General features: G+C 35.3%; 1 protein-coding gene across 1 annotated transcript in view; it reads right to left on the bottom strand.

The window, feature by feature from the left end:
- Positions 1-15668, bottom strand: part of LOC108295304 (potassium voltage-gated channel subfamily KQT member 5-like) — a 452636-nt gene that overhangs the window by 24860 nt on the left and 412108 nt on the right. Inside the window, exon 3 of the mRNA XM_017517392.2 lies at positions 8418-8544. Coding sequence (XP_017372881.1) covers positions 8418-8544 — 127 coding nt within the window. The remainder of the gene's footprint in view (positions 1-8417; positions 8545-15668) is intronic.

The following is a 15668-nucleotide window of genomic DNA, read 5'->3' as shown; positions in this document are numbered from 1 at the left end:
TTCCTTCCTTCCTTCCTTCTTCTCTCTCTTTCTCTTCTTTCTTTCTTTCTTTCTGTCTGTCTGTCTCTCTGTCTGTCTGTCTGTCTTCCTCTGTTGTCCAGGCTATAGAACAGTGGTACAGTCACAGTTCACTGGACCCTTGAACTCCTGGGCTGAAGTTATCTTCCCCCATCAGCCTCCTGAGTAGCTGGGACTACCAGTATTTACCACCATACCTAGCAATTATTATTATTATTTTTTATAGAGATGGGGTCTCATTATGTTGCCCAGGTTGATGATTCTGAACTCCTGGGCTCCAGTGATCCTCCTATCTTGGATTCCCTTTAAAGTGCGGGGATTACAGGCATGAGCCACTGTGCCTGATCTGTTTTCTTTTAAACTTTAGATAATGGCCCCTGGAAGGAGGGAGATCTGGGGACAGAAATTGAATCTCATCACATGGCTTATTCGTTTTCAAGTAGAACCCCTTTACTTATGTTTTCAAAGTAAGGAAAATAAGATTCTTTGCCAGTTCTGGCCAGTGGAATTAGAATAATTGCTTTCATGGCCTCAGACATCACCTAGAACATGCTGAAAATCTGGATCCTGAAAAGACAGATGCTAATCTATGTAATATGGTTTCCCAGTGATATGTTAATAAATTCATTTTTCCTGCTCCTTCATTATTTTTCCACATGTAGATTAAATGGATTATACTATAATTATATTTGCCTCTAACAAGAGGCAGTGCTTTAGAGCAATGAGCTATTGGGAGGCCAGCATGCTATTCCTAGCTTGACTGCTGATTTGTGGGCTAAGGACAAAGCACCCCCACTTCACAGTGCCTCGACTTTTCTGTCTATAGAGTGAGATAAACAATGTCTCAGAGGGACATAATGCTGCTCTGTAAGCTTTATATTCTAACTGAGCTCCAAATTCCTTTATAGAAAGGTGCTCTTTGTAGAATTAAAGATGTGTTTATATTGTTGTTGTGACTCTTAATAGAAATGAAGCTTTAAAATCTAATTTTAAAAGCCTCCTCCTGCACAGTACATTATCCATGTCTTAAATACTGCAATCAACTATGCACTGAGTTGCTCTGTGATATTTATTGAAAATAAAAAAGGCACCACAAAGACAAACTGTAGAACATTTTCAAAGCCATGTGCAGTGGCTTAACTGCAGGACTTCCACTGAAGTTAATGGGACTCATACTGGCAAATTGCAGGCACCACTTTGAAAATTTACCCCATAGTGACAGTTTAATGCTTCTTATTGATCATACAGTTTCAGATAACATCTCAAGGCAAAAAGAAACAATTTCTCAAAAGAAATAAACAATCTTTAATGAAATAATTCTGCACTGCAATCATCATAACTGAGAGTATGGAATAGAGTCCTTTGGCAAGGAGGCTCTTAGGAATTGCTTATTGGTGATACTTACCACTGGGGCTGTAAAATAGTTTCCATCACATTCTAAATCCAGTTCCTCATAGAAAATAACACTTTTTTAAAAAATGTAAAATTTTATGTTTATAAGGACAGAAATATAGAAACACCAAAAATTCAGAACATTATTTCCTTATAAACTTAAGTTTATATTTTTCAGAATGGGTAATAATTTGTAAACTGCTGATGTGAAGTTCCAACAGGCATAGATGACTAAAGAGCCCAGGGCATTAAACAACCATACTTTTTGGTGCCTGATTAATGTTGCTGTTCATAACCTGAATAGTATTCACATTAGGCCTGCCAGTAACCCATTGGACCTTCTCCTGGTGGCCTGTCTTAAGATGCCACCTTGATTGAGGGTAGCAGAGCCTACATGGCCTTCAGGGTGTCACCTCTGTCTGTCTCTCCATCACCTTCTACTGTTCTCCCCACTGCTCATTGAGCTCCAGCCACAATACCTTACATCTCCACATTGTACAACCCAAGCTCATCAAGTGTGAATAATCCTTGCAATTACAATTCCCTGACCTGGGAAGATCTGGGCCTACACCTTCTCATGGTTGGCTTCTTCTTAATATTCAGGTCAACTCAAGTGTCAACTACTTAGACTTTCTCAGACCACTCAAGCTAAGATAGCCTCTACTCTCTCTGTTTTATTTTCTTCATTGTGGTTATCTGTAGCTGACATTATCTTGTTTTTCAAAAACATATTTGTGTATTGTTTTCTTTGCCCATGAACATATTAGCTCTACAAGAAGAAAGACCTTGTCCATTTGGTGCCATACAGCCTCTCCAACATCCATAAGCATGCTTGGATATGGTAGAAATTGTATAAATGTTTGATGGATGACTCAAACATAATCTCAAACCTGGGGGTAATCCTTTGCTCCTTTGTTTTATACAGTCACTCATAATATTCAATAGCCGTCTTTCCAGAACTGCTTCAGTTTCCATCACCTTTGCTCTGTAATACCACAATTATAGTATACCTCCTTTCAGTTTTGCCATTCTCTAAGGGCACAGGAGATTCTATTCTTATAGACAGGGACCATGTTTTAGTTGCCTTTGTATCCTTTGTACCTAAGATTGTGTTTGGCACATAATAAATACTCTGTGATTGAATTTTCTTATGTTACTTGTGATAGTACAGAATGTTAACACAGCATATTACAGTGCTCTACTAAAGTTTGTAGAAACAGTGGGAAATAGTCTTTATTCATTTGCCTCTTAGGAAATAAATTTTCTTCATATGGCCCAATTATATTAGCTAATCAAGCTACCTTATATGTTCAACTTTCAGGTTTGTATACCAGTTCAACAATTACCTAAATTATCAATAGTTTATTAACGTTTACAAACATTTGAAGGTATTCCTGAAAGTAATGTTACTTGCTCTTGGGATGTCTCCAATTTGGAACTACCCAGGGAGCTTCATGATAACATCAACTCAAGAGCATATGCAAGTTTGATACAGGCAAGTAAGTCTATTTTAGACCCTAATTTCACCTTCAGGTTAGAGAGCAGCAATAGGTAACATAATTTAGTTAAAATAATAAAGGCTGATACTGCAATTAATGTTCTATAAAGCCTGGCTTTTCATATTCAATAATTTTATGATTTGAATTACTAATGATAAGCATAACAGTATCATGTTCTTTTGTTTATAAGTTGATGACAATAGACAAGGTTTAATTAAATTATTATTATTTTTTGAGATGGAGTTTTGCTCTTGTTGCCCAGGCTGGAGTGCAATGGTGCAATCTCAGCTCACCACAATCTCTGCCTCCTAGGTTCACTGAGGCGATTCTCCTGCCTCAATCTCCCAAGTAGCTGGAATTACAGGTGCATGCCACCATGCCAAGCTAATTTTTGTATTTTTAGTAGAGATGGAGTTTCTCCATGTTAGTCAGGCTGGTCTCAAACTCCTGACCTCAGGTGATCCACCCGCCTCAGCCTCCCAAAGTGCTGGGATTGCAGGTGCGAGCCACTGAGACTGGCCTAAATTTAATTTTAAAATGCTAATAAACAGTAAAGGAAAATTTCCAGCTGGGTATGTATACTTTACTAGAGTGAAATAATGAGAAATAGATCTAGCTTCCTTCTTAACTTTGGGCATATTTCTTAAGTCTTGTCTTACTTCTTACTTATAAAGACCAGGCATGGTGGCTCACACCTGTAATATCAGCATTTTGGGAGGCCGAGGTGGGTAGATCACTTGAGGCCAGGAGTTCAAGACCACCCAGCCAACATGGTGAAATCCTATCTCTATGAAAAATGCAAAAATTAGCTGGGTGTGGTGGCGTTTGCCTGTAGTCCCAGCTACTCAGGAGGCTGAGGTGGGAGGATGGCTTGAGGCTAGAAGGTCCAGGCTGCAGTAAGCTATGACTTGCCACTGCACTCCAGCCTGGGTGATAGAGGGAGGCTCTGTCTCAAAAAATAAAACAAAATAAAATGGGACATTATAGTATGTATGTAGAATTAAATAAGACCATATTTATAAAGTGCTTAGAGTAGTACCTAATATATAGTAGCTCTCAATAAATATCGGCTATTATTAACTAGAGGGATTGAAATGGTTTTAATGTTTTGTGATCAGTCAATCAAAGGGGTTTGAATTGTCTTCAGATGGTCCAGTTAATCACATGGAAGGAATCTACGTGCACTGAGAGAGTCTGAACACTTAGAAGTAAAAAGTCACAGAATAGTATATGACTAACAAGAAATAAGTGAAATAATAATTTCTACTAAAGAGGAAGAGAGTAGAAGGTATAGAAAATAATGTCACTCAAGAGTCTTCTAGAACAAAAGATGGAGAAGGTAGAGAAATAGAAAAATGATGTCTCAAATCAATTTAGAACCCAGTAGCAGTTTTGGGAGTCTGTGATATAACTTTTGAACACATTAGCAACTTGTCTTTTAATGAGATGAAATCATAGATATATTAGAGTAGCCTCAGCAATGTGGTTTATTTTAATAAAGGCTTCAATTTTATTTTATCCTACTTGGATAAAATTTTATCCAAGTAGGATAAAATAAAATTATTTTTATGCATCTTTTGTCCTCTTGTGAAAATAATTACACTGAAAAGAAACTGTTGAAATCACAATAAGAAATCAACTTATACTTGGCATCAAATATAGACTGAAGACTAATAACAGGCTGGTATTTTCTGCTTCACTGAGACTTCTTGCAAGACTGAAAAATATGGCCCTGTTGTATCTGCCTTTGAAAAGCATCATCAAGGAATCTAAAAAGCCACTGTGAGAAGTAATTTGTTGGCTTCCTGACACATCAGGCTCATTACTGTGATCCGAGTATCAGCCTTTGGCACTATTTGCAATTTTCGGGTAGGTCAGTAATGAAAGCTAGAAAAAGAATGACTGTGAAATCAGTCTTAGAGGTTATTCACAAATTCTTTATGCTGATGTTATTGGGTGAGTGATTTGTGTTTGCACATAGAGAAATCATAAAGCAGCCAGCCCAGGTAAATGAAGGGTAGCTTGGATGGTCATTCCAAAATACACTTGACTATCCAAATCAGCAGTGCAGCAATTATTGCTCATCGCTATAGAAATGTTATTATGACAGAAGAGTCTTAGGGGAGAGATAAAAATTGAACACATATATATATAAGGAAGAAGTTTATATTCTAGATAGATTTTACCAACTTTCAAAGCAAACTCTCAAAACCAAGTAGAGATAAATCAATATATAGTAGTAATGACAGAAAGTACCAAATTTAAAAACATTAAATAGATTTTTTCTTCCCTTATATTATAATTATTTAAAATACGTTTTCCAAACACAAATATGTAATGATTTTATGATTTATGAAATCAATGAGCTTTTGAAATGCTCTTGGTTCTGGCTAGAGTACAAGGGTAAGGAGGGTGGGCAGTTCAGAAGGAGACATGCTAAAAATCTTCAGGAATTAGCCTATAAAACCTCTATCAATTGAGCCTTTGTCAATAGGGTGCAATACTGTATGAGGCTTGTTAGCTGACCACTGTAGCAGCTTTAGTCTGTTTTGAACTGGAAAGAAAACATTGGTGTGCTTACAGAAAGCACTTCTCAGGTAGAAGGCACAGCCAGTTTACCACAATCTTTTCTATGTTCTTTTCTTGAATCAAGAAAAGACTTCTAAAAACATTTGGGTGTATACTTGGCATGTTCAGAGTAATCAAATCTTACAAATACATGAAGCTTTGAGAGGTTTTAGCTACATTTCCAAACATTCAGAACAGTTATCATGGACAGATGAGAGATGCTATTCCTTTTTTCAGTTTGTCACAGTAAATTAGCTTGAACAAGGGGGCTACAGTGTTCACTTGACTATTTTACAAGTTACATCAAGCATTTTTATGAACCTGTTGAACAGGCCTAGAAATAGTCTCAACAGTTATCTGGTACAGCTTGCTGCCTTCAGGAAGGTGATGTTGGATTCTTCTGTGTACGTTAAATTTTACTGACCTCATGCTGATAAGCCATATTTGAACGTGCTTCACTATAACATCTGTTCAGCTGGACCTTGGATCAAACACGTACATTTAATAAAAGACTAAAAAAAATTCATAGGTATCCTAACTGTAAGTACAAATCTAGACCTTGTTCTAATGGGATTCATTATGTATTTATCCATTAAATTTTCTTCCAAAGCAATTAAATTACTAGAAGTAAAATATCTAAATAAAGAAAAGGTCTGATGGGCTAACAAAACTGCAATTATGCCTAAACCATGTCATACTAAATTTTTTTTTTTTTTTTTTTTTTTGAGACAGGGTCTTACTCTGTTACTCAGGCTGGAGTGTAGTGGCAGGAACATGCCTCACTGCAGCCTCGAGCTCCTGGGCTCAAGTGATCCTCCAGTCTCAGTCTTCTGAGTAGTGGGGACTTCAGGTGCATGCTGCCACGCATGGCTAATTTTTCAATTTTTGTAGAGACAGGGTCTTTTCATCCCAGGCTGGTCTCAAACTCCTGGGCTCAAGTGATCTGCCTTCCTCAGCCTTCCAAAGGGCTGGGATTACAGGCAGCAGTGACTGCGCCAGGACTCATACTAAATTTTTAAGGTCACTATTGCTAGGTCCAAAGGCAAGTAAGAATATAGATAATGTAACATTATTTTTAGAACTACATAATATATCCAGACCTGTAAGGACCTGAGAAAGGAAAAGAAAGACTAAAGGACTAAGGTGTGGTGATGGATCTATAACTAAAAACAGTTATCAAAAGGCAACAGATATTTGGGAAAAAATCTTCTGGTTAGTACGGAGGCCAGAGATACGTTGGCATTGCTTCTGGAATTGGAACAAAACCAGTTTTTAATTGGTTTCAAAATCTGGAATGAAACATCTTTCCAGTCATCCATGAACTGACCTTATCCTGTAGAAGTTGAGTGAATCTTGGCTAACCATCTGCCTTGTGAATTGTTTTGTTTGGGCCCCTTATGGGACAGAAAGTACTTGTTGTGCAGTAGTTTCACATCAAGTTATAGTCCTTCGTAATGCTGCCTGAGTAGAGAATTCAGAGAGAAAAATATATCTCCAGGGAGAAAAATATAATGCCTTCACTAATATGCCTTGGGGCTTCAAGAACCTTCAAGGCTGGGAGTTACCACCTACTTTCCTCCATACCTTAGCATAACAGCTTCCAAAAAGAAGTAAAGCCTATTATTGGAGAAGATAGACAGCTGGACAAACAGACTGCATTCACGAGGGCCAAATCTATTTTAAGATAGATTTAACTTAGAATTTCACTAGATTCACTATTGTAAAACTAGTGTCTCACCCACAACCAAATTTCCATAAATTCTGGTTTAATAAATGAAGACTTTTGAAATGTGCATACTATGAAAGAAGTATGGAATAAAGGAGTCTTCTTAACAGTGCCCACGGATGGGGATACACTTTCTTCCTTGAATCCACTCTGCCCCCACAGTAGGGAACAGAAGTAAGGGAGGAAACTAAGAAGATTACTCAGCAATTCCTGACTCCTAAAACAAAACAGAAAACCTGTGGTAGCTGAAGAAGATAGTCTAAACTATTTTGTAAATTAAAAACCTACTTTTTTCAGATTGAAAATAGTTGAAATAAATAAGCCTCATCAAGAATTTTTAGTATTTGAGTTTGAATGACTGCCTAAGAAGTAATAGAGACTAAAAAGCAAGAAAACCAAATTTAGCTGCTAAATAATAATAGCTCTTGTATATAGACTTTTCAATTTTATAATACTTTTAAATATTACTGAGAAATGTTAGATCTTAATTCCAGAATGTTCTATGGCCTCTTCATTGGGAAGTATAATTTCAAGCTGGAACCCAGGTGAATGATGTCCCTCAGACACTATAGCAGCTAGGGAGGTACAGAGATGCGCTATGTATTTGGGGATTTTGGGTTGGAGGGTGGGGGACTCGTATTTCAGAGCGTAGAACACTTCGTTCAGTCTAAAGTTGCCAATGCATTAAGTAAACCATACTTATAATCATTCTTGAAGAATGTTAATTGATATGCATTACCAGTACCAATGTATGGCTATCTATTCCAGCTGATCCAAAGCATAATCTGGTGTCATATTGTAGAGCAAAAAAAGTTTTTTATATTCACTGAAATCAATGCTCCCCTAAATCAGGGCAACACTGGAGAACCATATATTTCCATATAAGTCAACTGATATAAGTGGGTGTTCTAGAGCCAAACTGCCTAGCTAAAATTCCAGCTCTACCACTTAGTAGCTGTATGACATTCAGCAACTAACTCAGCCTCTCTTTGCCTCAAATTCTTCAACTGTAAAATGGGGATAATAAAAATATCTACCTCATAATGCTGTAAAAGATTAAATGAATCAACCTTTTCAAAACACAAGAGTGCCTGGTCCATGATAAATATTCCATGGATGTTAGCTTTTAGTATTAATCAAATACTGCAAAACAGGAGATAGAAGGAAAGGATGCTAGTGTCATCAGTCCAGGTAGCTGAGACTCTGATATTCACCTATAACACAGAAGGGCTTTCGAGCAAACCTCAGTCTTCCTTGCCATCCTCTATACCGACAACAGCAACCCGCAGACCAGATTCGAATGATGAACTCCAAACCAAAGACGACAATCATCACGAACTCCTAAAATATCAGATAAGACATATCAGAGAGAAGCATTATGGAGCAAAGCACAGCAAGAAGCTCTATGAATACTTTTGGATATTTAGGCACTTTGTCTAAAGGATCTAGTTGTTAACATCTAACATTAAGAATATTTCCTTTCTCCAAATTAAACTAAATCTGGAGAGCATTTGAACCTCACATTGTTGGCATTTCCTATCACGGAATGCTATTCCTTTTCAAGTCACTAATACTTCGCAAATTTGGGAGTCAGTTTCAATACTAAGTGTGCAGGCTGAAGAATGAATCTGTCTTGTCTGGAATTTATAGTGTAGCTGACTTTAGCTACCCAGTAACATGTGAAATATCTGAAATAAAATAGCGGATCCTGAAATATAATGGCAAGTTTTACAGAAAATAGAGCTTCATTTTGCTGCAAGGAGTGACATAATCTCTAAATCTTCAATAGTTGTTCTTGGAGAAAAAGAAGCAAATATTTAGAAGTATACATAGTTCTTTTGTTACAGTGTCAAAATCTCCTTATAAAACAGTAAGTTTCAAAAGCATTACAGTGTGAGACCTGTATATCCTTTGCCAGAAATGAGACCCTGAATCCTCTGGATCTGAAACTTGTTAATTATTATGCTGCCCTTTGGCGAGAGCTGCCTAGAAAACACCTGTTCCAGGAAAATGACTGAGATTATTTAGGAAGAGTTGTGAGTTAACCCTGGGGAAAGGCCAGCTAAAGTAGCTCATTAAACAGTCGGTGATAGAATGAAAAACCAAATGGAATTTGTAAAACAAAAGCATCTCTGGAGCAAGCTTAGCACAGTCACCTTGTTGTTTCTTCCTATAAAGACAGGCATTTAATTTATCAAAATTGTTTTTCCTTTAAAAAGTATTTCTCTTTCTTGTTTTCAAACAAGTGTTGATTCAACATTTATAATGTAGAATACAGATTTTTATTATAACAGTTTAATTATAAAAGTGATATATGATCTTTATTAAAACTTCCAAACATCACAAAAATATAAAGCAGAGAAAATAAAAGTTTTAACCTACTCCCCACTTTCCCATTCTACTCCCAGGATAAAAACTGTTACCAAATTTATAAATGTGGCATTTTTGTTGCAAATTTCAGGCAAATGTCTGTTTCTTTAGTTAGAGCATGTGATGATATACTGCACTTTTGAAATGCCTAGTAGAGTTATATCATTCTATCCTTCTTTTATTTGTAGGATACTAAGTAATCCACAATATTTCTTATCATGGGAAATAAATACCTAATATCATCACCGCTTACTCACAGTTATTCAAAATTACTTATAGGATAAACGTTCAAAGATGACCTTACACATGGATAACCGAAACTAGGGTCAACATACACTCATCAATTATCCCAGGGTTTTGTTTCGTTTTGGCTTTGTTTTGGTTTTGAATGTATATCTGGGTAGTTGAATCTGTTCATTTATTAAGGTATCTAAAGTTCCAGATCACTTGTTTTTAATCCAGCATATCTTTCCAAATACAGAAAGCATACTCAGGCCTAAAATACCCATGTAGTTGTGCCTGTGCCCAACCTAGGTTGAATGGCAGGTCCACTTTTTATCCCTGTTCCTAATTCCTATTTATGCCAGGACATTTGGCACACCGGCTGTGAGAATTCATATTATGAGGGATCCCAAGAAAATCTCAAATGTGGCCTGAGCCCCCGGACACTATCATGTAGTAATTTTTCTTCTTCATGGAAACAAATGACACCAATATGCCCACTGATCTTAACAGATGACAGATATATGCCCATTGTTCTTAGGTATGCCAAGGTCACTGCACTATTTTTATGTTGCAGTGAGGCAGGATAAATTACATTTACAAGTTCTTTATTCAAGGCCTATTGTTCAGAAATATTGCTTGCTACTTTTTTTTTTTTTTTTTTAAGGAGGTGAGGGAAAAAAATGACAAAATTTATAAAGCAAAACTAATGGGGGTGAAAGGAAAAATAGACACATCTTAAGTCATATTTGGGGACTTTATCACCCCACCCTATCCCTGCTCAGAACTATGGGAATAGAACTACCAGAAAGAAAATTAACAAGTATATAAACTATTTGAACAACACATTCAACCCACAGGATCTGACTGATATGAGACATTCCACCCAACATTAGCAGAATACACATTTTTAAAAAGCACCCATGGCATATTCATTAAGATAGATTATATCCTGGGTCATAAACAAATTTCAACAAGTTTAAAAGAATAAAATCAGACAGAGCATGTTCTTAAGCCACAGTGGAATAAAATCAGAAATCAGTAACAGAAAGACAATAAGCAAATCTCTAAACATGTGGAAATTAATCAGTATTCTTCTCAGTAATCCACTGGTCAAAGAGGAAGTCTCAAAAAATTAAAAAAAATACATTGAACTGAATGAAAATTAAAAATGACATAAAATATGTAGGAATCAGTAAAAGCAATACTGAGAGAAAAATTTATAGCACTAAATGCTTACACTGTAGATGAAAAAGTTCTCATATTAATAATCTAAGCCCCTACCTCAAGGTATTAGAAAAAGAAGGGTAGAGTAAACCTAAAGGCAGCAGATAGAAGAAAATAATACAGAAAAGAGCATAAATTAATGAAATTGAAAAGTGGAAAACAATATGAAAAACCCATGAAACAAAAAAGTGGTTGAGAAAAATCAATAAAATTGATAAATCTCTTTCTTGAGAGCTGACAAAAATTCTCAATGTCAGGAATGTAATAGGGGATATCACTACAGGTGCTACAACCACTGAAAAAATGAAGGAGTACTACGGTAACCTTATGCACATACACTTGATAACTTAGAATGGATCAAATTCTTGAAAACTACAATCCACCAAAACTCAACAAAGAAGAAACAGGCAATATAAGTAGCCCTATAACCTCTAAAGAAATTGAACTTATAGTTTAAAATCTCTCCAAACAGAAATGTCCAGGCCAAATGGTTTCACTGGCAAAATCAACTAGACATTTAAATAAGAATATACCATTTTCACATAATTTCTCCCAAAAAATAGAGGTGAAAAAGTTTTCTCAATCATTTTATGAGGTCAGTATTATCCTGACACCAAAATCAGACAAAGACAATAAAACGAAGCAAAACAAAAACTACGTGCCAATATCTATAATAAACTTAGATACAAAAATCCTCAACAAAATATTAGCAAACTGAATCAGTCAATATATAGGTAAATAGGATTTATTCCAGGTATGTAAGGCTAGTTCAATGGTTGAAATCAATCAAAATAATACATTACCTAAAAAAGCTAAAGAAAAAAAATCACATAGCCATATCAATTGTTGAAGAAATAGCATTTGACAAAATCCAACACCCATTTATGATATGGAAAAAAAACTCTCAGCAAGTTAGGAAAAGAGGTTTAACAGCTTAATTTGATAAATAGCATTTACAAAACAGCTAACGTCATACTTAATAGTGAAAGACTGAATGCTTTTCCCTAAAATTAAGAACAACCAAGATGTCTACTTTCATCATTCTTATTTGGCATAGTATTGTAAGTTATATTAATAGTTGCTGCAATAAGCCAAATAAAAGAAAAAAGGGCATGCAGTTCGGAAAGGTAAACATAAAATGGTCTGTTGGCAAGCTACATGATTGACTACAGAAAATTCCCAAGGAATCTATGAAGACACTCTTGAAATGAATGAGTTCACTAAGGTTGCATGATATATGATCAATGTAATAAATTAATCATATTTCTTTATACTAACTGAGCATGTGGAAATAAAAATTAGAAACATGATATTATTTACAACAATTTCAAATAAAAATAATACTTAACTATACACTTAGAAAAATACAGTTTATGTGCATTGAGAATTACAAAATGCGGATGAAAGAAATCAGAGAAGACCTAAATAAGTGAGGAGAAATACCATGTTTATGAATTAGAAGACTCAACATAGTAAAGATGTCAATTCTTCCCAAACTGATCTACAGGTCTAATAAAATTCCTATCAAAATCTTAGCAAGGTTATTTTTTTGTAGATACAAATTTATTTTAAAATTTATATGAAAATACACAGGACCTGGAATAGCTAAAACAATGCTGACAAAGAAGATAAAGCAAAAGCAATCACTTTACCTGATATTAAGGTCTACTATATAGTTCCAGTAATCAAAAGTGTGGTATTGGTGGAGGGATAGACATATAGAACAGTTAGCAGAGTAGAGAATTCAGAACAAGACCCACACAAATATGCTCAGTTGATTTTTTTTTAAAGTGCAAAAGCACCTCAATGGAGGAACAAGAGCCCTCAACGAATGATGCTGGAAAAATCAGACATCTATAGGCAAAAAAGTGGACCTTAATCTATATTTCCTACCTTATATGAAAATCATTTAAAAATAGACTATGGATTTAAAAATTAAATATAAAATAAAACTTTTAGTAAAAAAAAGATGAAGACATTTTTGGGATTTGAACTAAGCAAAGAGTTCTTAGTCTTGAGATCAAAAGCAGAAGTTAGAAAAGCAAAAATTGATAAATTGGACTCCATCAAAAGAGAAAACTTACTCTGTGAGAGCCTAGGTACTAAGGATGAAAGGACAAGCCATAGACTGGGAGAAAACATTTGTAAACTACATATCTGACAAAGGACAAATATCTAAAATATGTAAAGAAGCCTTAAAACTCAACAGTAAAAAACCAAAAACTCAATTAGAAAATTGGCAAAGATATAAACAGAATATTCATAAAAGAGGACACACATAAAAGAGATTACCCATATGGCAAAGAAGCACGTGAAAAGATATTTGACATTATTAGCCATCAGGGAAATGCAAATTAGATCACAATGGTATCACTACACAGCTAGCAGAATGTCTAAAATAGAAAATAGTGGCAAAAAATAGTTACAACACAAAATGCTAGGGAGGATACAGAGAAGCCAGACCATTCAAACACTGCTAGTGGGAATGTAAAACAGTGTAGTCCCTCTGAAAAACAGTATGGTCATTTTCTTATGAAACTGGACATATATAGTTATGATATGTAACATATAGTTACATAAGAGTACAGCAACTGTACTCTTAGGCATTCATGTCAGAGACATGAAAACTTATGTTTGTACAAAAACCTGTAAATGAATGTTCATAGCAGAATTATTCATAATGCCCAAAACCTAAAAACAGCCCAGATGTCCTTCACCACGAGGATGGTTAAACAAGCTATGGTGCCTCCATACCAGGGAATGCTACTCAATAATAAAAATGAATGAACTATTGATACACAGAGTAACATAAATGAAATGCCAGGGAATGATGTTAAGTGCGAAAAAAAGACAGTCTTAAAAAGTTATACACTATATTATTCCATTTATGTAACATTTTTGAAATAAAAACATTTCAGAAATGGAGAACAGATTAGTGGTTGCTAGGTGTCAGGCTGGGGAAGGGAAGGGGCGTGCAAGTGGGAAGGAGAAGGTGGCTGTGGTTAGAAAGGCACAACTTGAGAGATCCTTGTGAGAACAGAACTGTCTAATATCTTGACTGTTGTGTTAGATATACCAGTCTCTGCATGTGATAAAACTGTACAGTGCTAATACACACACACACACACACACACACACACAAACACACACACACACACAAATGTATTCAAGTGAAACTGGAGAAATCTGAATGAGATTTGTGAGCTCTATCAACACTATTATCCTGGTTGTGATATTATACTATAGTTTTACAAAATGTTATCTTTTGGGGATATTGGGTAAAGTATACACCAGATATGTCTACTATATCTTACGACTGCATGTGAATCTACAATTATTTCAATAACAATTTAAATTTAAAAAGCCATTACCGGCAATCTAGACAACGGGATAGACTCATAAGAGGAAATGTGTTCTTCTTCAAATCCAGATGCTAGGTCTGATCTCACTGTTTTGTTTAGAGGTACTCTCTAAATCACCCTTTGGATGAGGTCTCATTGTTTTATGTTCATATGAATTGAAAATATAAAAAAATGTTACATTCAGTTGAGATGATTTAATTTAGGGATGGTTCTTCTGACCCTTGCTGGGTAAGCCATGAGACAAGTTCTGGTGCCTTTGCTGCTGTACCTCAGGATAAATCAGTTCATTTTATCTTGCTTGTTTTTAGTTGAAATAAAATGCTTACTATTTACTGAAATGGCAGCTAAAGAGATTAGTGATTCAGAATACTTGACTTATTTGGAGGAAAGCTGGAGTGGAAAGATGATGTTATTAACAATGGTCCTGTCCTTATTGAAGCCTCTAGAAGCTTGGCTTTGATAGCTCTTCACAAAAGCAAAGCCAATCAATGTTTATTATTTTTATCACTCACCCTGAAGGAGTTAGTGTCTCCTCATTTGTCCTCACAGAATTTTGGTAAAACATAGAAGAACTTTTTTTTTTCTTCTTAAATGAAAAGGAAATTAAGAAGCCTAAGAGGCAATAATAGAGCTAGTCCTGAATTTTATCTATAATATGTATTGAGCATACTAATCTACATTAACCCTCTTTTCTAGGCATTAAAGAAGCCTCTTCATATGTCACATTTGAGAACTCTGAGGCAATTTAATTGATATATATGACTTTGGTGTACCATTTGAGGTTCAAATTATGTTCTTGCACTTATTTTGTTTTTTAGCTACTTAAAATTGTTTTAGGTAAAGATTAATTTTTTTGGGTACAAATTCACAATGCTTAAAAAAGCTCATGTTCCAGTTGTTTTCTCATTAATTAACAGTACTGTTCATTAAAACACAGTGACCTTTGTCTAATCTACATGCTGTCTTCTGGGACCATTAGTTTTTTCTGGTTTTATGCCATCAAATAGCATTTTTGGGAAGATGAAATGCCGACATTATAAACCTTGTGACATTTGCACCAATTCTTGAAGAGCTGTGGCTAATTAGACATACATAATTAGAACTATTGCTTTTATTCAGAATATCAACATAATCAATTCCCAGCTACTTTTGTTCCTTTTTGTATGTGTGCATGTACTTAAAGTAACATAGAGCTAGCAGGCCAGCATGCCTCCTTACATAATCCTTGCAGGGAAAGAATGTGTGACGTAAACTGCATTGTAGAATACAAAAAAAAAAAAAAAA

The sequence above is a fragment of the Cebus imitator genome, unplaced genomic scaffold (genome assembly GCF_001604975.1).
Source record: "Cebus imitator isolate Cc_AM_T3 unplaced genomic scaffold, Cebus_imitator-1.0 Scaffold630, whole genome shotgun sequence".
In the NCBI taxonomy this organism is placed as follows: Eukaryota; Metazoa; Chordata; class Mammalia; order Primates; family Cebidae; genus Cebus; species Cebus imitator.
Note: the sequence above shows the minus strand (reverse complement) of the source record. Positions and strands in the feature narration are given on the sequence as shown.